The sequence below is a fragment of the Notechis scutatus genome, chromosome 1 (assembly GCF_049901735.1).
Source record: "Notechis scutatus isolate UNSWTSFEM ecotype Mainland chromosome 1, rNotScu1.2, whole genome shotgun sequence".
NCBI classification, from domain to species: Eukaryota; Metazoa; Chordata; class Lepidosauria; order Squamata; family Elapidae; genus Notechis; species Notechis scutatus.
Genome location: NC_142009.1, coordinates 66,444,428 through 66,472,253, shown reverse-complemented (window position 1 = coordinate 66,472,253; position 27,826 = coordinate 66,444,428). Strand labels below are relative to the sequence as shown.

Here is a 27,826-nt window from a genome sequence, read left to right as displayed (position 1 = left end):
CACCATAGACGCCGACAGGAGTGACATTGAGCTGGCCACACCCACCCTAGTCATGCCCTCAGAGATCAAACACAACCCTGATGTGGCCCTCAATGAAATCAAGTTTGACACCCTTGGTGAAGAACAATAAAGAACCCAACTTGAAAGAATTGCCACGTCCTTGATTTTTAAGCCTGTCACAATCTTTAATATCCAACTCCTACCGAAAGGATATGGGCAAGATTTAAAGTGACAACAACAGCAAAGTGATACAGGTCACTTTTTCAGTCCAAGGATATGGATGATGCTTTTTTAAACTCACTATGAGTTTATCATCTGTACCTCTATAACTGTCTGGTTTGGTTCTGCAACCCAACAGGACAGACACAGACTTCAGAGGATAATTAGGACTGCAGAGAAAACAATTACTACCCACCTGCCTTCAATTGAGGACCTGTATACTGCACGAGTCAAAAAGAGGGCTGTGAAAATATTTACAGACCCCTCACATCCCAGACATAAACTGTTTCAACTCCTTCCCTCAAAACGACGCTATAGAGCACTGCCCACCAGAACAATTAGACACAAGAACAGTTTCCTGAAAGCCATCACTCTGCTAAACAAATAATTCACTCAACACTGTTCAACTATTTACAAAGTCTGCACTACTATTACTATTAATCTTCTCATCACTCCTTATCACTCATCCCCTCCCACTTGTATTGTATGACTGTAACTTTATCGCTTGTATCCTTACGATTTATATTGACTGTTTCCTAGCATGATTTGATTGCTTATTGTACCCTCTGACTATCATTAAGTGTCGTACCTTATGATTCTTGACTCTTGACGAATGTATCTTTTCTTTTATGTATACTGAGAGCATTTGCACCAAGACAAATTCCTTGTGTGCCCAATCACACTTGGCCAATAAAGAATTCTATTCTATTCTATTCTATTCTATTCTATTCTATTCTATTCTATTCTATTCTATTCTATTCTATTCTCAAGTGGATAATCTATAATGGTCATGGGAAACTTCAACTCAGCCAGTAATGTCATGTTGAACTAGAGCTCAAGCGACAAGAGATTAATTTCAGACCTGTATTTAAAGAAATACTTCATGGCTGAGTGGAATAGATGTCATTGGATGAGGAATTCCAAGGATTTCTCAGTAAAGTGAACAAGAATAACCCATTTTTCTTATCTATTTATTTTTATAAGATTTGGTGTGCCACCCATCTCCTCTTGTCCTGTTTTGGTGAAATTCACTGGCTTCACAACTGGTTGTTGTTCTCATGATATAAGGAGAGCAGAAGTAACGTGGTGTCTTTATATGATATCAGTGTAAACATGGGAGCCAGTTCGGTGTCATGATTAAAGCTCCAGGCTAGAAACTTGGAGACTGTAAGTTCTAGTTCCAGCTTAGGCACAAAGCCAGCTGTGGTGACCTTGGGCCAGCCCCTCTCTCCTAGCCCTAGGAAACAGATAACAGCAAGCCAGTTCCAAAATCCTGCCAACAAAATTGCAAAGACTAGTCCAGGCTGTTGCCAGGAGTCAACTCTGACTCAAAGGCACACACACATAAAAGTAAAACATAATTATTTTTTTAAAAAAAAAATGGTTTTCCACCCAAAAGGAAAGGCATTTATCGTATGTTTAGGTGGTAAACCTCTTAAAGGTTTCCAAACTAGAATGCAAAACTTCCAGATAATATTTTACTTTAGAAAGAGACCAGGGTTAAGGAAATGACATTAATCAAGAGAGACTACCATGGTATTAGACAACCATTTTGCTCTGGTGGTTAAAGCACTGGGCTAGAAACCAAGAGATGAGTTCTAATCCTTGACTGGGTGACTTTGAGCCAGTCCTCTCTCTCAGCCCATGGAGTCAAGCAACAAGCTGCTTTGTCAATTCCTGCTGCAATCAAACAGATCAACATTTTGTTGATCCAAAAAAAAGTAGAGCCTGCATTGGCAGGAAAACACTAGGTAGAAATACACAGGCAGAGCCATCATGTTGAGACACCCAAAGTTCGTTATATTTCTTCTGCCTATCTATATCTCTTCTGCAGAAAGTTGCATGATAGAATATCCAGCAGTGTGTCTGGTGATGTCACATTCTAAAGCATTTCCTGTACAGAAATAAACAGCTAAATTCAGAGTGTCCAATTTCATCAGGAACAACCCAGCCTCGCTTTCCACTGCTATGGTAGAAATCAACAAATGTAAATCAGCAACCTTGTAACTATTTAATGAGAAAGGTTTCACTGATTTCTGTGGGATATACCCCCTATGGATAAATATAGGCTTGCAGTCTCAAAATGTTCTAATCAGAGAGAGACAGATTGGATGCAAACTTCACCCTCCTCCCTGTACTGCAGTTATGAACTTTTCTCTTCCATCTGCTCTTACCTAGCATTTAAATTCCAAACAAACCAATCATTTTTCCCTAATGGCTTTTTTTTTTTGTTCTCCACTGAACATGTTCACTGAATTAATTCTGATCGTGAAAAAGGGAGTGTACAGGATGTACATATGTTTTAAATGCTGTGGAATTCCTCACATTGTTTGCAGCAGCTTTCCTTTGTTTGGAAAGTCGGCCAACTGGAATGTACTATTTGTGCCCTTTTGTCCTCAAACGGGGACTAATCCATCCTGATTTCAGATATTTCTTTTTTTGGGGTGGGGGTGGGGGTGGGGAGAGACCTTTCTAATAACACTTCTGTGTCCACGTGGAAGCGATCCAAAAGAAAACCTAAGAATGACATCTTATACCGAATCCCTGGTGTGCCCATTCAGAGCTCAAAGGAGAAGTGGTTGTTTCAGGTTACCGTGCACAAATAAGCACAATGTCATATCCCCATCTGCCTGCCCTGCAGGCGCATTAAGACTTTAGACTTATTAATTAATAAGTATTAATTCATCAAGCTATGACACCCACCCACCCATCACAATGGCCCTTTCTCTTTCAAACAAACAAGCAACGGAATGATAGGTAGTGTGAGGCTTTCACATTAACAGACGAAATAAAACCTCCAGATCCAGCGTCAAAGGGCTATTCAGGCCGAGCTTCAACGGAGGGGGGGCGGCGTGACTCACACTGCCGCCCCACCCTTTGCTTTTCCGCCTCGGCGATCGGGAGCGCGCACCGGCCGCTCAGGGAAGGAGCGAGCGAACGAGGGAGCGGGCGCGCGGGGGCGCGCGTTGGCCGGGCCCCCGCGCGGCCTCTCATCTTCTTTCGGCGATGGCGACGGCGACTGCGCCCTCGCCGCGGGACCCGGCCGGGGACTGGCAGGACTTCTCGGGCTTCCAGGCTTCGTCGGAACCGAGCGGTTGCCTGGAGCCCTCGGAGACGGCGGCGGGGTCGGCTGCCGTGGAAGGAGGCCCGTGGGATGGCGGGGGCGATCTGGGCACCGAGCTCCCGCTCTGCTTCCAACCTGCTCGGCTGCTGGCTGAGCATTGCGTAGACCCGGAAACCCTTCTCCCGCCGCAGCCCCTCAGCGAGCGGAGCGCCTTGCACGAAGATGAGTGAGTGAAGCGGTGGGTCGGATTCCTTGCTTGGAGGAGGAGGAGGAGGAGGGAGCCTCCCCCCCTCCTCTTCGCCCTCCTGTCGCTTGGCGAGAGGTCCCTTTGCAAAGAGTGAGGTTCTCCCTTCGGTCGTGGAAAACTTCGCCGGAGATTGGGGCGTTCTCAGGGCTCGGCCGTTCTCCTTGAGAAAAAGTATGGGGCGCGGGGCGGGGGGAGTAAGTAGGGAAAAGAGACTTGCAGCTTCGGGACACGGGACAGAGTAATAGGGTGTTTGTTCCACAGCCCTCTGGGGTTACGAGGACTTAATGCCCGGTAAGCCCCGAAGGAGGAAAGCTTCAAGATAGTTTTACCTTCACTCCGAATGGACTTTAAACTTTCCAGCACAACCAGACTGAACTCTATACGTTAGCAGCATTCCACCGGCTAGGCACTAGAACTTGGTGGAAGGCAAGACCTATCCTAACATGGAATCCTTTTGTATCTTATACTTGAGGGTAGGCCCTTTCTCAGAGTCCCCAAAGGCCCGTTTTCTGTGCAGACCCTCATGTTTTATTTTAAAAACTTGAACTGTTTTGCAGTGTAAAAAAAGCAGAAGAAACTTTGCAGAGACATAACTGGAAGTGCACATCCGAAGTGCACATTTGATAAATTGTCTCAAATATTTGTTTTTCACTAGGGTTTGCTGACTCTGTAACTTTTTATTGATGTTTAGGAATTGGAAACATTTTAGACTACAACCTCTGCTCCAATATATTCATTGGCATGGGTGTATTTTGTAGTTTACATCAAAAGCACTTATATACCCAAGATATAGATCTGATTGAGAGATGGTGGAAACAATTTATTATCCATTTAATAATGAATGAATGAATGAATGAATGAATTCTTTATTGGCCAAGTGTGATTAGACACACAAGGAATTTGTCTTGGTGCACGTGCTCTCAGTGTACATGAAAAGATACTAAATTATACTAATGTGAATAATATTTATATTATCCAAAGGATATGTTGATGTTTGCACATCAGAGCATAAAGTAATGAATGTGTAAACACTCAAGTCAGTTTTGCATCACTCCTCATGCTAGGTGGACCAGCTAAAAAACTGCAGAAGTTCCTTCCAAGGTTCACCTGATCTTAGAACTTAGGTTGGCTATGGCTTCTTTGTCCCATATCAGAAATTGAAAGACAAGAACAAACCATGGCTTGATAATGGAAATATTTGAAACCTCTTGTTTAATACAGCAAGCCAAAATAAGGGGAAACTATACTGTTTTTTTTCTTCATGCAACCCTGAAATAATTACAATAAATGGGAAGAACTGGAATGCAGATGAAGGTTAACAGTAGCTAAAGTATTGGCAGCTGTGATTTCTTCTTGTGTATTATAATCTGTGTTCTGCTTTTATAAGCACTTAAGAGAAGAAATGTTTTTCTATTACATTTATTGTTGAACAGATACTTCTATAATGTAACAATTTCATTCTTTGGCAAGTTGGTATAAGACGTGTGTCAAACTCACCATGTCACGTTGCCATCACGTGACGTCGTGGAGCTGGGTTGGGCATGGCCTGGACATCCGGCCCGCGGGCTGCTAGTTTAACACCCCTGATAAGGCAATCCATGAGGGTCTTTAGCCAAATAATAGCATTGCATGCTTTCTCTACTACTTAATGCAAAATTGACTGACTCAAATCTAAGCAGAGAACTCCAAAAGCAAAGGTCAGATCCAATGACAGATATTTTTGTGGTGGGTGATTACCCATTCATGGCTGAGACTATAAATATTGACATATTTTACTTTGGAATTAATATGGTACAGACACTTTTAAAAGCAGAAACTTTACTCACTTTAGAATCTTAGTTTCTGCATATTGTAAGGACTGGGTTTTTTTCTTCTTCCAGGATTTGGAATGCTCTGACAGATAATTATGGTAATGTAATGCCAGTCGATTGGAAATCATCCCACACCAGAACACTGCACTTGCCAACCCTGAATCTTTCTGAAAAGGCAGTAAGTATTGCCAAAACTATTTGAAAAATGTTCCTTTTGTCCATTTAAATTTGTGTCCTAGACATCAAATATTACATAAGCCATCAATTAATACCATTATTAGCTTTCTGTTTCCGTTGGCATCATGTGTTTTCTTCTTCAAAATGTATCTTAACATGTGCCCCAATGTCCAATAAGATATGTTAATTTTAAAAAAATGCAAGAATTATCATTTTAATGCTAATTCCTACATTTGCATTCCTGCAAATTTCATTAATACGTTATCAATTCTAATAATGTATAATACTTTTGTTTAAGCCAGAAATCAAGCAATCAGTAATAGTAACTGATATAAGAATAAAAGCAGCCCTCTTTCATTAAAAATATATGCAATAATATATATATATGTGTGTGTGGATCTTTGGTTATTCAGGTTTTCTCCTGTGTAAAATTGGAAGTATCTTGGCGACGTTTCGACGAAATCTCATTCGTCATCTTCAGGCTTGTGTCTTCAGCTTTGTGCTTCTCAGAGTAATGCACAAAGCCGAAGACACAAGCCTGAAAATGACGAATGAGATTTCGTCGAAACGTCACCAAGATACTTCCAATTTTACGTGGGAGAAAACTCGAATAACCAAAGATCCACATAAAAATACCTGCGAAAACCTCAGAAAACATATATATATATATATATATATATATATATATATATATATATATATATATATATTTTTGTTGTATATAATTGTTGTATGTGTATGTGTATGTATTATTGTATGTTATTAGTTGTCTATGTATGTATGTATGTATGTATGTATGTATGTATGTATGTATGTATGTCTTAAATTTTCACAGGTACTTACATGCGCAAATGGAATAGACAACAGGTGGAAAGCATAGGCAGTTAGCAAGACATCCCCAATAAAGGAGTGGTTCTGCAGGTGGTGACCACAGACCACTTCTCAGTTCCTATGCTTTCTGGCTGATGGTTTGGTCACTATTGAATGCCAGCGGTGCTTTCACTCTAGTGGTAGCATGAGACGGAGTCTACAACCCACACAAGTGGCTCAGGTAGTGCAGCTCATCCAGGATGGCACATCAATGCGAGCTGTGGCAAGAAGGTTTGCTGTGTCTGTCAGCGTAGTGTCCAGAGCATGGAGGTGCTACTAGGAGACAGGCCAGTACATCAGGAGATGCGGAGGAAGCCGTAGGAGGGCAACAACCCAGCATCAGGACCGCTACCTCTGCCTTTGTGCAAGGAGGGACAGGAGGAGCACTGCCATCGCCCTGCAAAATGACCTCCAGCGGGCCACAAATGTGCATGTGGCTGCTCAAACGGTCAGAAACAGACTCCATGAGGGTGGTATGTTGTCTATTCCATTTGCACAACAGCATGTGAAATTGATTGTCTATCAGTGTTGCTACCTAAGTGGACAGTTTGATTTCACAGGCGTGTGATTGACTTGGAGTTACATTGTGTTGTTTAAGTGTTCCCTTTATTTTTTGAGCAGTGTGTGTGTGTGTGTATGTGTATGTATGTATATATGTTTTCTTAAGTTTTCAGGTACTTACATGTATAGTATTCAGCTTTGTTCGGTATTTTCCACATCATTGTAGTTGTGCTTTTAAAGTTGTAGCAACGTTTCGGCAGAATCTCATCTGCCAGAAGCCTGATGATGGCAGATGAGATTCTGCCGAACGCTCAACTTTAAAAGCACAACTAATGCGGGGAAAATACCAACAAAGCTGAATACCTTATGTATATATGTATATATATGTGTGTGTGTGTGTGTGAAGTTTTCACGGGTATTTATATGTATGGTATTCAGCTTTGTTCAGGTATTTTCCCATGTCATTATAGTTGTGTTTTTAAAGTTGCTACAACTTTAAAGTTGCCGAAACGTTGCTACAACTTTGAAAGCACAACTACAATGACGTGGGAAAATACCCGAACAAAGCTGAATACCATGTATGTATATATGTATATATATGTGTGTGTGTGTGTGAAGTTTTCACGGGTATTTATATGTATGGTATTCAGCTTTGTTCGGGTATTTTCCCACGTCATTATAGTTGTGTTTTTAAAGTTGCTACAACTTTAAAGTTGCCGAAACGTTGCTACAACTTTGAAAGCACAACTATAATGACGTGGGAAAATTCCCGAACAAAGCTGAATACCATACATTTAAGAAGAGAGAGAGAGAGAGAGAGAGTAAGTATAAGGCAAAAGATAGAAGCATTTAAACTTTTTCAGATTGTCCTGAAAAGCTCTTAATGCAAAAACTCCCTTGAGTAAAAATCAAAAGCTTGGGACTAAACTGATACGCCCATGACATTTTCTCAGCACTGGGGCAGAAGTGGTTCTCCATTACTTCCTGGGATAGTTCTTATATTATTATTTGTTGCTGCAGCTTACAATCCTGAGATTTCCTGGTGACTTCCTACCAAGGCTAACCATCTATGCTAAGCATTTTGGAATCAGCTTAGTCCAGATAGGTTCTTTCACTTACTTGGATAGATCTATGTTCCGAACCCTAGAACTGAATCAGGAAATCCATGGAAGAGTTGTAAGGTTTCTAAAAGAGCAAAACTGTTAAAAAATAATAGACATTTCTTTTACTGAAGATCTGCCCCTACAACCTATCAATGCATAATGTGTTTATTGGCTGGCCTGAAACAGAGCCTGAAATTGAGTAGGGGCACCCAGCTGGCTTCCATGCCTAAGGAAAGATAAAAGCCTCAATCTAGCACGTTATTATGCCACACTGTTTGTCTTTAACAGTTTTGATTATGTATCTTATTTATTTTGAAGAATAAATTTGACGGTGGTTTGGGATCTCACTATATTTTTAAATATAGGTTATGGTTTGTTTGTTTTCTTACCTCTCCTCTGAAGCCAAAATAGAGTCCAAGGCCAATGGTTTGTTTTAGGATATCAAGTCACAGAATGGATTGTATTAAATTGATCCTTTCAGGAATAAATGTGATCTGTGAACTGGCAAGACGGTATCTATTTATTCAGTTCATTTGAATTAATCAACCTGAATTGCAGAATATTGTTTGTATGTTTAAACTGGATTTTGATATGTTGGTTGAGCACCACATAGATAGGGAAAATAAGAATAATTTTGGAATGTTAATATTTTGAATCCTTAAGCATTTTTAAAGATACCATACATTATTATGTAATATGATATTTGGTTGATTTCTCTCATTTTAATAACCTGTTTATTTTATATTTTCTTACAGGCTAATGATAATTTGAACCTTGACTTATCAGATGATGAAGAGTTGAGAGATCAGCTAGACATGCATTCTATCATCGTCTCCTGCATCAGTGAAGAACCTCTCTTCACAGCCGAACAGGTAAAGTTCAAAAATAAATTTGTGCGATTCAGCCTCAAACATTTCATCGTTCAGATATGTTTGAAATGCTTAGAAACAGCCTAATAAAGTTATGGTCTAATACAGAATAACCCATGTTTTACATTTAGAAGAGAGGTACCGTTTCATTGTTAAATTAGAACTTATATGGGAGAGCTGCAAATTGTCTTTGCCTTCTGCTAGTCTTCCCTATGGCCCATCAATGTCCCACCACCTACTTTTTCTTATAACTCAGTGGGATGAGCAAGAAAAAAAACCATTGTTTTCATTTTACTAGGGAAACAACTATTTTGATTTAAAAAAAAAAAAAAGAGGCTGAGCCAGGGGAGGAGGAGTTTAAACCCTTTCATCTTTCCTGTTACTCTTAGCTATGTATGTGTACAATAGAGGGAAAATGGATGAAGTGTGTACATATATGTGTATTGCAGGCTTCCCCTCTCATATTATCCATGAAAAGCACTTCAATAGCAAGTGCTAGCCCTCCTCAGCTCTGGAAAATATTCCCATATTTGATAAAAAGTTACAATATTCAAAGTAGTTTTCCAATGTTTTATGAATGGCAGTAGGAAAATAAAGATGGTCTACAAAAAAAACAACAGCATGGCAAAATATGATTGAATAATCAGATAGAATGGCTAGTAAGGTAATTTAAGTCTAAAATCATTTTTACTTGTGTGAATTTAGTCAGCTCGGTATATGATGAACCATGTGTAGTCAACTTCAGATGTAAAAGAGATTTTTGTATGGATGTAACATCCATTCAATGGATTTGTTCATTAAACAGAGATTTTACTGCAAACAATGCCATTTACCTCAGTTATGTAGTTCTACAAATGATGAACAAATTGATACAAATGGTGCGAATTTAGATTTAATGAACATTCAAATTAAGCAGATGTCTTCTCTACCTCCCCAAATGTCTATTAAATAAATATTGTTTTTGCCAGAGCTCAAATGTTTACATAGCTATGAATTTTTAGATTTTAACACACATCAAGAGAAGGGAACCTGATTTTTTTGAAATGCCATTTAACTTGCAAAATGTCAACCACTCTATGTCAAGCTATGTATATATTATAGACGTTTTATTTTGTTTTTATTTATGGGATTTATCTATACCTCAGTCTTATCAGACTCTAAGTAGCATACAGATACATGAAAATCATAATACTAACAACAACAACAACAACAACAACAACAACAACAACAACAACAACACTATACTGGCACCATTGATTCCAGACTCAATCCCCCAAGACTTTCTAAAAGAGCTAAAAGAGGTTGTAGAAAGCTATGAGAGTAAGAATCATCTTTTTCTCAGAAGTCCAGTTGTTCCATAGGAGGGGAATCCTGCCCAGAAAACAATGGGGGCTCATTGTTTTTTATGGTGGGTGAGAACCTTTCCTAAGCCCTTAACCTTCCAACTCAGTTGATAGCAAGAGCACTTAGACTTATATACCACCCCATAGCGCTTTACAGCATTCTCTGGGTGTTTTACAATGTAACAGTATTATTTGCATATTGCCCCCAACAATCTGGGTCCTCATGTTACTGATCTCGGAAGGATGGAAGGCTGAGTCCACCTTGAGCCCATTAGGATCAAACTCCAGGCTGTGGGCAGAGTTTGCCTGCAACACTGCAATTTAACTACCGTGCCACCAGATCTATTTGGGAAAGGATCTACTTACGAGAGCCACTCTCTTAAATACTTCTGGCTCTAAGCTATATAGGATTTGAAAGGTAGCAAGCAGTATATTAAGTTTCATGCAAAAACATACTGATAGATGATGAAACTCCTACAAAATATACGTGTGTATGTATATATCTCTTCATTATACAGACGACTTCTACAATGCTACTGTTTTGTTTTTCTTTTTTCTTGAAGCAATCATTGAAAAGGAATATCAGAATGGTACGGAAATATAACAATTGTGTTCACCAGCTATCCATTCACTGTTGCACTGGTGGAAGATATCTGCATTGTACTAGCTCATAAATGCACATCTGCGTTTTAGCAACAGTTTCAGTTTCCTTTCATGTTGTCTGTGCAGTATTATTTAACTTCTCTGATTAGACTACTTTATTAGTCATTCCTTCCATATCGGTTTTCCAGCCATTGAACATCCCTTGAAAAATATTTTATCCAAGAATCCAGCAATTCAGATCAGACCCTAAAATGATAGCCATGTTAGGGAATGCGAAGCTGTAATACTGTTACCAAGTGAACTACTGCATCCTGTACTGGTATTACAGACTCCGGAAAGTCTGCTAGATAAATGTAGAAACATGCTTCCTATTCAAATTGGTAGCATTTGTTACCCAAATCCACGTACAATTGCTGGATTAAAATGCTATTCACTTTGCTTCTCAACATTATGCTCGTTTTTCATAATCCAACTAGTCCCTGCTTTGTTAATTTTTCAGACAATAATTAAAACATGGCTTTTCTGATAGGCCTTTGTTTTGCTTCCTTTCAGAGTAGCAGTGGGTTGTTTTAGTTTTTACTGATGTTTTCTGAGACTTATTATATAGTAGGTATTTGTGGATTTTATCATTTTTCTGATTTGATTTGTAAATCACTTGGAAATGTATAATTGTGTCTATATAAGTGTAAGGTTTGACTATGCTATAAGTGTATGACTATATTGTTCCAAAGGCAGGAGTGGGTTTTCCATAGTTAATAATTTATAAGCAATTATTTATATATAAATCATAATTAACTTGGAGTGGCACAGTGGTCTAGGGGTGGAGCTCTGACCTCACAAAAAAACCAAAGTTTGATCCTAGGTCGCAGCAAATATTTCTCTCGCTATGCGCAATGAGTCTGCTGCGAACTTTATGTAGGTATCAGGAAGGGCGTCCGACTAGTAAATGCTCAAGCTCCATTCAATCCCACCTGATACAAGGGATTAAAAGAAAAAAAAAACATAATTAACTTACAGATCTTTCTCTATTTTTTTAAAACCATCCCTTGATACTGTTGTATTTATTATGAGACCTTTTCTACTTATACCTGTAAAGTCCTTTAGTGAATAAAAGCTATTATTAAACCGTCTTTACAAAAATAAATAATCAGTATAATTTTGTCTTTCGCCCTCTGTAACTTTCTCTTTGTGTGTGGAAGGTAATTGAAGAAATAGAGGAAATGATGCAGGAATCTCCCGATCCAGAAGATGATGAAACACCAAGCCAGACAGACCGTCTGTCCATGTTGTCCCAAGAAGTTCAAACACTTAAAAGGTCTAGTACAAACCACAATTATGAAGAAAGTAAGTGATGTTTACTTGTATCTTCTGTTTGATGTTTGTCTTAAAAACTATCCTGCATTTAAAGAATATGCTACTATTATACACATCTTTTATTATGCGATAATTACTTGCACATAAAGTCTATTTGGAAGAATCAAAACTGAGTCACATATTTGAAACTTCAGAAAAGAGGCCAACATATAGCATTCTTGAAAAGCTTTCTCAAAAGTAGTTGTGACTTATCCTATCCTTCTATTTTCTAAATACTGTTGTACTAAGAACATTTTTATCTTTCCCTCAGTTTTTTATTTTCTGTTGCTGAAAGAAAGTAAAGATGTACTATTTTCCTTTCTTTCTTAAAGAAGGCAAGGCAAGAAAGTACGCAATTGCATTAGATTGTGTAAATGGATGTTGTCTTCCAAAAAAACAACCCATAATCTGGAGCAATTGTACACTTTTTGTAGGGCTGAAAAGTTTATGGAGTCTCCCAGTATGGGGCTTTCTTTTCTTACACGCAAATATGAGAAGAGAACTGTTCTTTAAAACTGACAGCGCTTCTAGAAAATACAATTTCAATCTTCTCTTTTAGAATACTTTTGTGTATTTTCCAAGATAAACTACCAGATCCACATTCCTTTCTTGATATTATTCATGTTATTAAATTATTTGATATATTTATATCGACTAGGTACTGTAATCCTAAACTATTTGGAAGTGGTTATAGGAGTGTTTATTTATAGCTTTCAGCTGATAAATACAATAGGACTAGTTTTCAGTTGTATATGTCTACGGGATCCAATCTGGGTTGGTCATTGAAACCAGAGGTTTAGTCTTCCAAGCTTTCAGACTTCGGACCACATCTTCAGGGAACTTCTCCCTCTACACCAGGGCTGTCAAACTCCCAGCCCATGGGCTGGATGCATCATGTGCTGGCCATGCCCACACCCAGTTTAGCAAAGGGGGGAAAAGTCCCAATGGCAACATGAGTTTAACACCCCTGCTCTAGACTATGTTAGAGAAACATTCCGTGAAGATGGGCTCCAGCATAAGTATGGTCCTGGTGACTGATCCAGATTGGATCCTGCAGCATTATCCTGGGAGACATAAATTGGCCTTCATTTGTGCATATATGTCTGTAATTTGAAAGTGCTTCTGATAGCAATAAAGAAAAAGATTGCAGTTGTGAATATGAATGATTTATACCAGTGTTTCTCAAAGGTGGCAATTTTAAGACATGGATTTCAACTCCCAGAATTCTTGGCTGGCTGGAGAATTTTGGGAGATGAAGTCCACACATGTTAAAAATGAGAAACACTTAATTTAAATCATTGAGGAAAACCATCTAAACTAATCTGCCTTGAGCTTTAAAAGAAATCCTGGAAGCTATGAGCTGCAACTTTGTACATGCTAAACCGAATTAAAAACAATTAGGGTGGGGGGAGAGAAAAATAATTGCACTGTTAAACAGTTCAGAATTGTTTTAAGTGAATTTTCTTAGAGATGATATCTAGATGGGCTGGATGGGGATTTATATGTATATAAATAGAATAATGGAACAGTTTTTAACCTAAGTACGTATTGAACAGTTAGAATATGTTTATTAGGGAAAGTATTGTTGGAATTAGAATTTCATGACAATCAACTGTTTTAGAGATCATAATGTTTTCTGCTGTTTGAAAACAGGGGTGCAAAAACTGTCTGTGTCTGAGTTAAATGATCTCTTAGAAGAGATTGAAGCAGCCATCAAGGACTACTCTGAGGAGTTAGTGCAACAATTAGCCCTAAGGGATGAATTGGAGTTTGAGAAGGAAGTAAAGAACAGCTTCATATCTGTCCTGATCGAAGTACAAAACAAGCAACGAGAACAAAAAGAAATGACGAAGAAGAAGAAAAAGTTAAAAAATGGCACTCCTCAGAACGGAAAGCAAGAAAAAAGCCATCTGCCTGGAACAGTAAGAGCTCTTAAAACATGGTTTACATTTTAAATTTATATAATATGATCTCTAATTTTGTCCAGTTATTCTTACTAATAGTTAAAATGAATAATAATAAGCAGCATTAATAACATCGCCTCTTTTGGTAAATGATAGTTGGACTCCACATACTTCAAAAGGCATAGAAATATTCATGATCTTCTATTTTTCTTACCATCACTAGTACTGGTCAAGCTTTACAAGACTCTGAAGAATAACTACTACTTTCTCAGATGATCAGCGTTATATTTCTTACTTTGTCCAACCAAATTTGTACAAGTAGTCTTTTTACCTCTTTGGATAAATGTTAGGGAATGAGAGAGAAATTTGGGAAGTGTTTGAAATGTTAACACCTACTTTAAGTTTGGTTAACATCTGCTATTGAAATTAGCATTTTTCAGCAGGGCTATCACAGAAGTAGAATTTGTTCAATATATTTAAGTAATCGTTGATGCACAAGCATACAATTTTTTTCTATCCACAGGCTACTTGAAGTTTCCACATTATTCCTCCTCTCATTAACTTCATTTCATCATATGTGTATGTAATCTCCCTGTTTTGTCTTCTCCCATCCACCTTAGACAATAGAATCTGCTAATGCTATTATGCATATGCTAAAGTGCCTTGGGAGTACTTTCTAGGCTCATTGGCATTAGAGTACTTCCCAGAATCCACAATAACTTTTTCATCAACACTAGGCTTTCTTGATTTTAAGATATTTTGCAAACCAGAAAAAAAAACTAGCTACTGATTTCATTAAAATCTGTGTTTATCATGTGAACAAACGCATTGTCACTAGAGCAGCAGTCACCAACTGGTGGGCCGCGCGAAAATTTTGGTGGTCTGCAGAGAAATGTCACCCTCAGAGCACCCCCCAAAGCAATTAATCCAGGCTGAACAGGAACACAAGGCTGCACCGCCCACATGGCCCTCCTCCCCTCACACTCACTCCTTACCTGGAAAACTTGCCTGCTAAGTTGCTACTTTTCCTTTTTCTGACCATCAGCTGTTCTGCTGTGCTGGGAGATTTAGATAGGGGAGATTTATGCTTTGGGGGGGATGCTCTGGAGGCAGACATTTCTCTGTGGACCACCAAAATTTTCTCGCAGCCCGCCAGTTGGCGACCGCTGCCCTAGAGGGATGGTTCTGAAGGACTTCAAGCTGCGTCAGCAAGCCACCATCAGTCAAAATTCGTATTAGTGGTCCACGGGATTTAAAATTATGAGTTTGGTGGTCCCTGAGGTCCAAAAGGTTGGTGACCCTTGCACTAAAGCAGCAGGAACTGTGTGGAAATTGTGGCAACCCAACTCTCTTAGCAAATTCCCTCTGAAAAGACAATCACTACAAAGCAGAATTAGATAAAAGGTTAAATATAAATCATACTTCTTGTAAATAAGGAAGAGGAAAAATAACATCGGTATATTGTAAAAAGTATGTAATTTGAGAGACAACTAAGCCAGGCATGTATGTTACAAGCACTTTTGTTAAAGACTGTTTTTCTGCTGTAATTTATGTTACATAGAAATAATGTGATGTGACCTATAATTTAACCTTTTATTTGCCAAAGTAATTAGGAGGTCCAATAATTATCAACTGAACCTAGATAATAAATGGATTAATTATCTTCTACTACACTAAGGTCAACTGAAAATATACTATTTATTCTGCAGAGCTTTAAAGCTTTTGTACAATTTTATTTCTACATTGTCTTTTATGAATATCCTCTGGTAGAGTCGAAATGAAAATAATCAATAAAGCACAGTTTTAAACACACATAAAGACTATAAATCGACAAGCTAAGCCACATAGTAAAACAACTAGAGAATGTAAATGTAATTTAAAAATTGAATATAAGAATAACTTAAAAATCAAGGAAAATACAAAAATGTTTTGCCTGGTGCCTACAAGGTAAATGATTGGGTACCAGCAGGGGTGGGATTCTACCAGTTCGCACCTATTCACTCGAACTGGTTGTTAACATTCGAAGCAGTTCGGAGAACTGGTTGTTAGAAGAAATAACTAGCCTAATCCTGTAAGGAAGGCAGGAAGAAAACATTCTGCTGTTGCTTATAGAAACTGCCTCTTCGTTAACCCTTATTACATTCTTGGCAGGACTAGACTTCCTGTTTCAGGAACGTCTCTGGAGTATTTTTCCCCTCCTTTGCTGCTACTTTGCTTGTGTGGAGTGACCATTCAAAGTTACAATGGCACTGAAAAAAATGACTTATGACCATTTTTCACACTTATGACTGTTGCAGCATCCCCACAGTCATGAGAGGCCAGGCGAGGAGATGCGCATCTCAATGTGAGTGATATTGAGTTGGCCATGCCCAGCCAATACCATGACCACCAAGCCATGGCCACCCAGTCACATGACCACCAAGCCACGCCCATCACCTAAGCCAAGCCCACAGAACCGGTTGTTAAAAGTTTGAATCCCACCCCTGGATACCAGGCATCTTTTTTCAAAGGAGAATGAATGCATCGTAACTTGAGGGGAGAGACACTTACTCTAGGGGAATGTATCAGCTGAATACCTTAACATTCAGACACTATCTCTACAGAAGTATAAGAGTAATCTGTATAATAGTCTCCCCTATAAAAATTGCTCCAGAACCGAGATGTATATCTTTTTCAACATAGATTTTCCTTGACACCTTTGATAATCTTATCTTAGAGAGCTGTAAGCAGTTTCTTCAATATCTTTTTAAGGATTTGACACAATAATTGTGCTGTCCAGCCAATAGAGGACAGAATAATAATGCTATTATAAAAGGAACATAGTGCTAAATTCATAAATTATAACATCAAAATTCTTGCATCGAGTAAGAGTTTATTCTGACAAAAGCTTGGTTGTTTAATACCTATACAGGAAGAATATGAACATATAAAGTGAATGTACCTTTAAAGAGCAATGAGATGTTTGCAGGTACTCAAAGAGGAACATTTTCCGACAATATGCAACTTCTATGGATGAAACTGAGCATAATCTTTTCCCTGTCATTTTCACATAGTTCGTTACACAATGTCTGTTTGTTGTAATCTTTCATTGATATCTTTCACTTTAGGATCAGGAGGTAGCAAGTGAATGCTGTAATATTAGTTTGCAGTACTGATTAAAATTTGCCTTTAATGATTCCACAATTCATTACAAAAGATAAGGCTATTGGCAGCAAATGATTTGTTCTCCGCTGTTCTTCTGTGGGCATCATATAACATACCTCTAATTTGTATGTAGATTATCTTGTGTACAGCAGATTATATTTCTCACATTTCTACCATTAAAACCTGAGGTCCCCATAGTGAAGATAATTGCAAAGAATGAAAGGATTAACTGATTTGTTTTGTGCATAGAGACTGAATGTAGCTCACGGCATAAACATCCACTTCTTGTATCAGACATTTGTTCATTTCAGTACTGCAGTGGGATTTCCAGTTTCAGTTAGAATTTTCTTGTTTGTATAGGAGAAACTTAAGAAAGCAAATCCGGTCAGTTGCCATGAGTAGCAGTTTGGTTTTCTGTCAAGACTTCTAGGTATAGAAGAAATAGGGCGGGTTTGTTATTTTTTCCAAACAAACTAGCGTGGAAATATCTTACAGGCCACCTCATATGGGAATATTGTGTAGTTGAATAATGAAATATTGAGAGATTCTACAATCTACAGATCTAGATTTATTTCAAAAAAGAATATCAACTGAAAATTGAATTCCCTGCCCAGAATATGTTGTGTCATTCATTGGTATTGTTTTATGTTTTCCACTTTCAGCCATGAGGAGCAAGGAAATGCAGTTTTCATACCAATAAGACACTGGATTATTTGATCTGTGTAATGTATAATGGGATTGGGCAAGGAGCAAAAAGCTTACAAGGCAATGTGCTTTAGCATGTTCTATGCGTGTGATTTCATATATATTTAAATATATTATTTGAGATAATAAGCATCAGCCAAAGATCGTTAATGCTAAAACAACCTTATCTTAGTTCTGTATATATGATATTTGGCTGGCTCCATTCCTAAATCTCTAAAGAGCAAAATATTTAAAAGTCAGTGCTTTTCTCATTAAGCTACAGCTATATTTCATTTCTGACATTTACCTTGCTGGCATCCCCCCCCCAAAACCTAACTAATATCTTTACATTTTTCTTTTTTCCCCCCTTTTCTGTCACATTCTCACTCCTTATAGCGCTTCAGTATGGAAGGAATCTCAAATGTCATTCAGAATGGCTTTCGACAAACGTTTGGAAACGCGGGTGGAGAAAAACAGGTGCTGGGCTACCCTCTGACTTTGTTTTCCTTGTGCTGCCTTTTCTGTCTCTGCATACATTCCTGTCTTAAAAGTTGGCAATTTCAGACTTCAGGTGTTCTCAGAAAGGGAGGAAATACATTTCTATGCTTTTTCGCATCTTCCCTGCCTTAAAGCTAGGAGCTGTTTACAAAGGTTTTCTTTCCTTAGTAGTTAAAGAAGAAGACAAGCCTTGATATGCACGGGAGAAAAAACAGAGTAGATGAAAAAATTCCCCTTAGGGTTTATTTTTAATTTTTCAAAATCAAATGCAGGCAACAGCATAATACATACTTGGAGTTAAATACCTGTCTAAGAAAGCAGTAATGAAAGATTATGTCAGTTTTAAAGTTTCAGTCTAGGAAGACAAAAATGAACAGTAAACAGCATGCCTCATATCTTCCAAAATGGTAAAATCTATTTTGCTATTTTTAAGTTACAAGAAGTAAAAGTCCTCAACATTTCGTATATTTTTTTATACAGGACGCAAATCTCTGAAAAAAATGTGTGTTCCAGAAGCTTACAGACTATATGTATCCAAGTAGTATGTTGCAGGATCCAAACTGAGTTGGTTACTGGGACCAGATCCAGATCCCAGTGACCGACTTAGATTGGATCCAGCAACATTGTCCTGGGACACGTATATTGGCCTTCATTCATGAAAGTAATATGTACAATAAAGGGCAGAACCCTTTATTTTATGCCTCAACTCAACACAAAGCCAAATAAAAGCCATGTCTACAATTCCTTCAACATTCTTTTTTATGATTAGGGCAGAACGCAAATTTTGTAATACATAATACTTTTTCCTGATTCTTACGATCCCTATCTGTTTGCTTGCTGTTTTATCTGATGAAGAATGTTGAAGAACATAGTAAAATAAAAGTATTGCTCATATGTGGAACATGTATGTTGATATGAAATATGAAAAACATTAAAGCTTACTCCAGTACGCTGATAGTCTCAATAGAAAACTCTCTGTTTTCAAAACTGGAACTTAAGTGTAGCACAAGGGAAGCCACTGGTTTTTGTTTTGTTTTGTTTTTTTCTTCCCACTAGTATTTTTTCCCAAAATGAAGACTTTAGTATTATTTGTATTTCATAGCAAATCTCTTGGTTTTTTTTTTCCAATGTAGAAAAGTAACATATTAGAGAGGTTTGGGGAAGAGGCTGGAGGAACTAAAACAGAAAGAAAAATAAGACAGCACAAAACAACTAAAACAGAAATTTTTTAAAAAAAATCCTTGGCCAGCTATTGTCCAGTTTATTGCTTTATAAACCAAAGTATCTTGTTTTTCTTTCTAAAAATGAGAATGAAGTGAATGAGAATGAAGCCATGAGAATGAAGTGGCATGGGCATGGAAACTTAGAGATTGAAAGAAAGGAAACATAACATTGCATCAAACATAATTGAAAATGCTGCTATCTTTTCACCCGTGCCAGTGATTTACCTATGTTGTAAGAGAGATTGAAGGGGAAAAAATACTTGCCTGTGTTATTTAGAACTAGAGAATAGATTATCTGCCCCTAGCCTAGTCTGTCTGTCTTGCAGCTGCGTGCTTGTATTAAACCCTAGCCTCTTAGCATAAAAGCCTGTTCTGATTACAGAAGCCTGTGCTTGTTACTATTTTAATCTTGGGGTGTTGGTGAGATACATAGGATCTCAATAAAGGAAAATATTTGTAGCTCAGGGTTGAAATGAGGGATCCTTAGTGCTCTCTGAACTTGGTTGTTTTCTTGCAGATGTTACATTATCCAAACTAGGTAACATCATCAGTGCTAGTCTCTGATAGTTTAAGATCAGATCTGGACTTAGATCGGTGCTAGATTAGCACTGATGCTGTTACCTAGCTTGGGTAATGAAACTAGCAAGAAATCAAATTTAGAAATCACCAAACATCATACATAGGATCTATCTTGTCTTCCTTCTAGATCAGAGGTCTCCAAACTTGGCAACTTTAAGACTTGTGGACTTCAACTTCCAGAATTCTGGGAATTGAAATCCACAAGTCTTGAAGTTGCCAAGTTTGAGGACCACTGTTCTAGATAGTACATGTGCTGGGCAAATTTGAATCTCTGTTAAATCTTAAGACTTAGAAAGCATGTGATATACTAAATCCAGACAGTTCCCATGGAACTTGAAGGATAAATCTGAAGATTAATGTTCTGCCTTGTATGTTACCAGCCTGTCCACTATAGCCTATTATAAATGGTACAGTGACACCTCATTTAAGTAGACCATTGAGGAATTATTCCTCACTTCATGTTAAGCCTTGTGCATGTATCTATGTCTGAACTGGAGAATATTTGTGTCCAATTTGAAAGTGGTGCATAAATGAGAGCTTTTTAAGCCTTCAACAGTACATAAAGTATGTGATCTGAAGATATATGTATTATCCCAATTACAGTCTTGAATCTATTACTGGTGCTAACTTAATAGTAAAGAGGTGTTTCCTGCTTCAGGAAGGGGCTTCAAATACAAATGGGTCTGATAAATATGCATAACATTGTGTTATTAGTTTGATTTGTTTGTATTTCTGTGGGATGAATTAAGTTTTATCTATATAGTCATTTTATGTTAGTATAAAACTGCTTTTCCTGATACTGTTTTTGGATTATGCTATCAGTCTAATACAGTAGTGTGAGACCTCATTACTATTCAATGCAAGAATATAATTCATAAGAAATAAACCACACACAAGAAACCCAGACCCTGGAAATACCCTTCATTTTGAAATAAAAAATACTAACCGGTTTTTTTGAAAATATTGAATTGGTATTATTCAAGTATGGAATGTGGAAGGTCTGTGTTTTTCCTATAAATAATTTTAGAACTAGTAAACTCTATACAGTATTGTCCTTCAGTCTAAGAATAAAAATATCTTCTTTGTATTGAAATCTGTTGCTGAATCAAGGCTATAGCATGGCTTTAAGATTTTACCAAAAAGAGAAAACATAAATTTTTAATTATAAGTGTTTAAGAATTAAGCTTTGGAAAGATCACATTACTTGAGGTTTTTAAATATGAATGTTCATTTAAAGTTGGTGATATAATTTGCTCTAAATTGAGTTTATATCCATAATACCGTAGACCTGTAAGGAAAAAAAAATGAAAGAACTGGGGAAAAATATTGCTCAAAATAAAATTTTAAAACTAAATGGCACTTATTTCTATACCAGCAAAAGCAGATACAGTATAATTTCAAGGAATCACATACATGTGTATAAATCAGTGCAAGAAATAGCAGCTAAACTCAGCTATGTGAGATTCCACTGTTGCTCCTAGGTGCACCCACTTCTGAGCATAAATTGACTCTCTTGCATGGTGCACTGTCAGAGTTCATTATGAGGGAATTGTGAAGTTGGAATATAAAACTTCCTATCACTGCCAATATGTGAGCAAGATGGTCTGGTTCTGGCCTCAAAACTTTAAGACCTGAATTCACAGACATGATTTCACTGTCGTGGCAGATATATTGTTTATTCTTTGCTAATAATTATAGTGCATTGGTCTTGTCGAGAGTTCATTAAACATTTTATGTTGTACATAAAAGAAGTTTTCAGTTATATTATGGCTGTACAAAATACCTAATGTAAAAATTTACTTCTGTATGGAATCACAAAAGTGCTCTCTACAGTGCAGCAAAATTCTGAAAAGAATGTGTACCGTATTTGCCGGCGTATAAGGCGACTTTTTGCCCTGAAAAACATGCCTCCAAGTGGGGGTCGTCTTATACGCCGGTAAATACGTTGTCACTCGGTGCAAGAGCGACGGGGCGGAGCTCCGCAACTTGCGAAGCCCCTTCAAGCCCAGCCGGAGTCTCTCTTCCTCCTCCTCCCACCCACCCACCCACCCACCCTCCGCCCGGCTCGGGCGCTTGCGGAGGCCAATCTGGAGGTGGGGTTGGGGTGGAGCGGGAGAGTCTCTGGCGGGCCGCCGCCAGCTAGCCCCGAGCCACGTAATGGCCCGGGGAGTGGGGGGAGAAGGTGGTGGGGGTGGACTGTGGCACCCTCCTTCTGGGCAGCGGGGCGGGCGGCAATTTGCTCCTCCCACTTCTCCCTCCCTCTTTGAAAGACCGGGAGGGCTGTGCTTGGGGCGGGGGGTGTCCTCGGGAAGTTCCTGATGGGACCCCGCTGGGCAGGGCCACCCGGCTCCCGAGCTGCTTTCCAGGGTCCCCTTGGGAAGAAAGGGTCCGGTGGGCGGTGGAAGAAGGCGAGCAACCTCCTCCGCCCCTGTCCCGTCCCTCCTCTTGTCCCCTCCTCCCCCCGCTTAAGAGAGAAAGATCCGCCTCCCTGCACCGAGCTGCCACCCGGCGCCGCGTCTCCCGGCCAGCGCGCGCTGCGACGGAACCGGCCAAGCGACTTTAAAACCGAGCGGAGGCCAGAGATAGCCGGAATTACCCTCCACACCACACACACACACACACAGAGAGAGAGAGAGAGAGAGAGAGAGAGAGTTGGCAGCTGTCCATCCCCCACCCTTGGAGTCCCGATGGCACGCACGCGGGGCTGTCACAAAGAAAGGGAGAGGAATTGAGTGCCAGCCTGAGAAAGGCGAAGCTGCCTCTCTAAAGCATTTTGGTGGCTTTGTAAGTTTGGGGGAAAGGGGCGGGGGTGTCAATCAAGAATTATATCCAGAATACCCCAAGTGTTACAACTTACCTTATTTGCCGGCGTATGAGATGACTTTTTTTGCCCTGAAAAGCATGCCTCCAAGTGGGGGGTCTTATACGGCGAGTATATAACAAAAACTATATTTTGAGTGGAAATGTTGGGGGCTCGTCTTATACGCCCAGTCGTCTTATACGCCGGCATATACGGTAATTTAGAAGCTCAGAAAAATGTATGCAATATATAAGAACATTTTTAAAATTATCAGTTTGTGACACCTATTTTGTTGTTACTTGCTGGGACATCTTTTTGTTGAATTCACTGTGTTTCACTTTTTCCTAGATGACATACAAAAAGCTGAATTACACATAATTACATATTGCAAAGCATATCTAATACTGCCAACATCAGATGTTTAGCAATTAAAGTTAATTAGGAAAATATTTTATAGTAATCATAACTTTTGTTTGACAGTATCTGACAACTGTTATTCCGTATGAAAAGAAAAATGGACCTCCATCAGTTGAAGATCTTCAAACATTGACAAAAAGTAAGCACATAAATATGATTTGTTAGAGAAATAAATTTCCATGGGTGTTTTGATGCTGGGGAAAAAAAACAGCTGATTTTCCAGAGTTTCTTCAGTTGAAGAAGGTTCTTAAAGTTCTGTTCTAAATTAGCCAGGGAAATCCACTTTGCTTTGAAATGTTTGGAATTGGTCAGCAGTCTATGTTTGCTTACTCTTCTCAGATATCCTACAATTATCCATCATTCCTATGTCTTGGTTTTTTTGGAAGACTATATTCATTTATCTCTTCCAGTAAAATCAGCATTGTTTGCCTTGCACAATTAACTGCTTAACAAGAGGGCTGAGACACTAACTAGAAGGGAATAAGCCTGAAAATGCCTCTTTGTTGTGACCTAAGTTTTTAAAATGATACACTCTAGGAACTAACACCATTGTTATCCACTGACTAGCTGAAATTTGATCTGCTGGTTGCACAGGGACAGACTACCTGACTCTTTTTCTACTAATGCTGTTGGAAGACAGCGCTCAAACCATTTATTTTAGAGCACTAGAACTGTTCAAACCTGGATATTATTTCAATTCCAAAGAGTTAAATAGATTTTGCATGACATTTATGCATGCTCATAATTACAGATTTGGAATGTGCTCTTTTCAGAAAGATTATACATTATTTCAGTCTCTTATGTAGTGAGCTTTTAGATGCAAAGTTATTTCTCCATTCTTCCTCAGGAAGACAGAAGCTGTTGGTTTTTTCCTGTCAATAGCTCATCTTTCTTTTGGGCAAATGCATAGGTAGTTCTCAATTTACAACTATAATTGAGCCCAAAATTTATATTGTTAAAGGAGTTTTGTTCCATTTTACGACTTTCCTTGCCACATTTGTTAAGTGAATCACTGCAGTTGTTAAATTAGTAACACCATTGTTGAGTGAATCTGGTTTTCCCATTGACTTTGCTTGTCAGAAAGTCACAAAAGATGATCACCTGACTCCGGGACATTGCAACCGTCATAAATATGAACCAGTTGCCAAGCATCTGAATTTTGACCATGGGGATGTTGCAATGGTCATAATTGTGAAAAATAGTCTTTAAGTCACTTTTTTCAGGGTCGTCGTAACTTTGAACAGTCATTAAATGTACTGTTGTAAGTCAAGGACTATCTGTAGCAATGATCTAAAAAAATAAACATACAAGACAAGTTCCCTAAATGTTCCAGGTTCCCTTTACTGCAAGGTGGGGAAAATGAGAAAATAAGAGATTTGAAAAGCCAGGAGAAAATTGCTGTGCTGCCAGACGTTTCCTTATCCCTTCAGCAAGAGGAATGGAAAGGAAAATAAAACAAAAAGCAGTTGGATCTTCTAAATTTTCATACTGTCTTCCTTCACAATTTGTGTAGTTGTTCAGCACTCTGGGACATTGACTCCAGTTCTAGATCAGTGAGGAAAAAATAACTTCTTTTCTGTTCCACTTTTTCCAGAAGGATTTGTTGGGGAAAAGATTGATACTTTTTTTTAATTCCCAGATAGCCACAACCTACCAAAAATGGAAAGTTCTTGGTACTATAGGAATGGTCTGAGTTCATGGGACTCATAGGAATAGGGTTCATAGGAATAATCCATCTTTTAAACAAATCTGAATACATTACAGAGCTATCGAAGTTACTCTGTATTTTTATATCTTTCTCCCTTTAACAAATGATGAGAAAAGGATCTACAGAATAACTTCCATTTTAGTTTTTTGTTTTTTTTCCACGATCCAATCTGAGTCTGTCACCAGAGGTTTTGTCTTCCGACCTTCCTGGCTAGAGAGAAGTTTCCTGAAGATGACTCCAAAAGCTTGGAAGACAAAACCTCTGGTGTCAGACCCAGATTGGATCCTGCAACAGTGCAGCATTAATATCCTGGGACATGTACATTCACCTTCATTCGTTAGTTTTTTCTACTTGCATATTTTATTGAAAGGCAGTGAATTTACTTCTTCCATTGACGGCACCCTCATATTTTATAGTTCTTCATGCCATGAAAGAAGACAGTGAGAAAGTGCCAAGCTTATTAACAGACTACATTTTGAAAGGTGAGTTTACCGCATGTTGCATGACTGAGGCTTTTCTATCAATATAACTTCTGTGATGATGTAGTCACGAACAAAATCAATGGTGCTATTTTGGAAGCAACTTCAGAATGAATCGGTTTCTTCAGAATGGTTACGCTGGTCTTTCTGATATTAAGGAGATCTTCTATGATCTCTAGAATGTCTCTATCTCTTCAGGCCAATTTCCATGTTCTAAATTCTCTTTGGAAGTGTAGATGGTAGGAAAGATAGATTATACAAAAAGCTGTCCCTCTCCTCTTTAATGAAATAGCAACAGCACTTAGACTTATATGCTGCTTCACAGTGCTTTACAGCCCTCTCTAAGCAGTTTACAGAGTCAGCATATTGCTCTCAACAATCTGGGTTCCCATTTTACCGACCTCGAAAGAATGGAAGGCTGAGTCAACCTTCAGCTGGTGAGAATTGAACTGCTGGCAGTTGGCATAATAAGCCTGAAATATTGCATTCTAACTACTGCACCATCATGAAAATGTTTGACATACAGATGATAGTGTCACATATTGTAATGTGTAACATTGGTCATTAAATAAATGTGAGTGGCAAACTTTCAGGATTACAGCAAACCTTGGTAGCCAATTTCTAGATGGACAAACTCTTGAGAGTATGTGTTATCAGAGAAAATGTAAATTCTTTTTGCTTATATTTTTGTTTTTAGATACTTAAACTTTACTATTACAAATCATCATAATTATTATCAACTATGAAGGTTTATGTAAAGTTTAAATTAATGATGAAATATTGTTCCCCATAACAAGGACACCTTTGTAATTTTGGGTTATGACATTTTAAACTTGATTTCTCCATTTGTTTTATATTGTGCTAGCATTGGTTTGAAAGCTGCATTGCTCTGAGGTTTGTGCTTTATAGATGTGATAAAGGAGTATATAAAGGACATGTCTTGATCCTCTCTGTATTTTAAGTTGAGGGCTTCAATATTTCAGGCAAGAGAATACAGTTGCCCCTAAATCTTTTGAGATGTTCTATCTCAAATATCTCGCCATAGATTATGAAAATTGAGAACTAAAGCTGGTCAGCTTTTCTTAAATTTAAAATTTTTAACCCAATGACCAAGACATGACCTACTATATAGCTCATTTCTGTAAAAAAAAATTAATTGGCAGTAGTGTGTGTGTACATATTATGTATATATCTTTATGACTATCAGTTTTGTTTATGTGGTAAGGGTTGGGAATCATATTTAGAACAGATAATTATTGCGACTTTGATTCTGGAAGGTTTCCTGTAATATTCTACAAAGCATATCAATTTAATGACACTCATATGCAACTTTATTTTGTAGTTCTGTGTCCTACGTGAAGAGACCTATGAAAAACAGCCTGGCGAGTTCCTGTGAAAAATGTTTTTCCATGGATTCTTTCAGACTTGACAGTTTGTTTGCACTGCGTTGAATTCTAATGTATTTGTTACTTTCATTGCCTGCTTCAGTTTTTGAATTCTGGAATAAGTCATCCAGATCATGTAAAATTCATCCTTTCCCCCACCCCACGTATAAATTGTTTGAACAAATGATGAATTCTGTACAGTTTTACCTACATGCATTGCTTTGGCTTTTTAAAGACTATTTTTACATTATATGGCATGTAATTATTTTACCCAGCACCAGTTTGTGGTTGTGGAGGAAAAATAACATCAGTATAAATAAAAGATGCCTATTAAACAAAATGCACCTCTAATAAAAGATGCAGCAGATCCAAGTATTAAATGTATAAAATGGATCAAAAGCTGAGCCTGCACTGCAAAATTCCATTGAAGTTCTTCCTTGAAGGCTCTGGGATGAAAATGTTGATAGAAACAGGAACTGACTTTTAAAGTAAGAATAAAGACAGTATTGTAGTATTGTTTACCGATTCATATGACTTTCATTAACCCTCTTTGAAGTAAAAAGTGGTAGATTATCATTTTCCATCATTGGTTGGCCTTTTTTTTCCCTTTCAAAGCCTAATGTTGGCAAAGAGGAAAGGGTTCCAATAAAGAACACCCTCAATTTGTGTAGGATGAATTGTGCCCCAAATCATTGCCTCATTATTTTCATTTTCTATAGTTTAATTTAAAACTAATGTAGTTTAATAATAGTATTGCTGCTATTGTACTTTTAACCCATATTAAATGTTTGGTCATCGTAATTTTTGTATGCTTCGATATGTTAATGAACAATTTTAAAACATTT

General features: G+C 38.1%; 1 protein-coding gene across 8 annotated transcripts; it reads left to right on the top strand.

Moving 5' to 3' along the window:
• The first annotated feature begins 3,123 nt into the window (after positions 1–3,123).
• FEZ2 (fasciculation and elongation protein zeta 2) lies at positions 3,124–27,823 on the top strand. Of its 8 annotated transcripts, XM_087966674.1 has the most exons (11): positions 3,124–3,509; positions 5,411–5,519; positions 8,748–8,864; positions 10,768–10,794; positions 12,007–12,151; positions 13,814–14,082; positions 18,289–18,369; positions 23,473–23,548; positions 25,534–25,599; positions 26,462–26,490; positions 26,939–27,823. In XM_087966674.1, the coding sequence occupies exons 1-10, from the start codon at positions 3,226–3,228 to the stop codon at positions 26,470–26,472; spliced, it is 1,185 nt and encodes a 394-aa protein (XP_087822800.1). In that variant the 5' UTR covers positions 3,124–3,225; the 3' UTR covers positions 26,473–26,490; positions 26,939–27,823. The 8 variants fall into 8 exon arrangements, with proteins under 8 accessions (XP_087822800.1, XP_087822798.1, XP_087822815.1 ...); XM_087966672.1 differs by lacking the exon at positions 26,462–26,490 and having other exon boundaries at positions 3,126–3,509; XM_087966702.1 differs by lacking the exons at positions 3,124–3,509; positions 26,462–26,490 and adding an exon at positions 3,532–3,701.
• Positions 27,824–27,826: the final 3 nt, after the last annotated feature.

What these genes read in the sequence shown, in the direction of transcription:
- FEZ2 (XM_087966672.1), top strand. Translation starts at nt 3,226, where the DNA reads ATGGCGACGGCGACTGCGCCCTCGCCGCGGGACCCGGCCGGGGACTGG. An exon ending in ACGCGGGTGGAGAAAAACAG is followed by an intron (nt 18,370 to 23,472) that starts GTGCTGGGCTAC and finishes TTTGTTTGACAG; the next exon opens with TATCTGACAACTGTTATTCC. An exon ending in TCTTCAAACATTGACAAAAA is followed by an intron (nt 23,549 to 25,533) that starts GTAAGCACATAA and finishes CATATTTTATAG; the next exon opens with TTCTTCATGCCATGAAAGAA.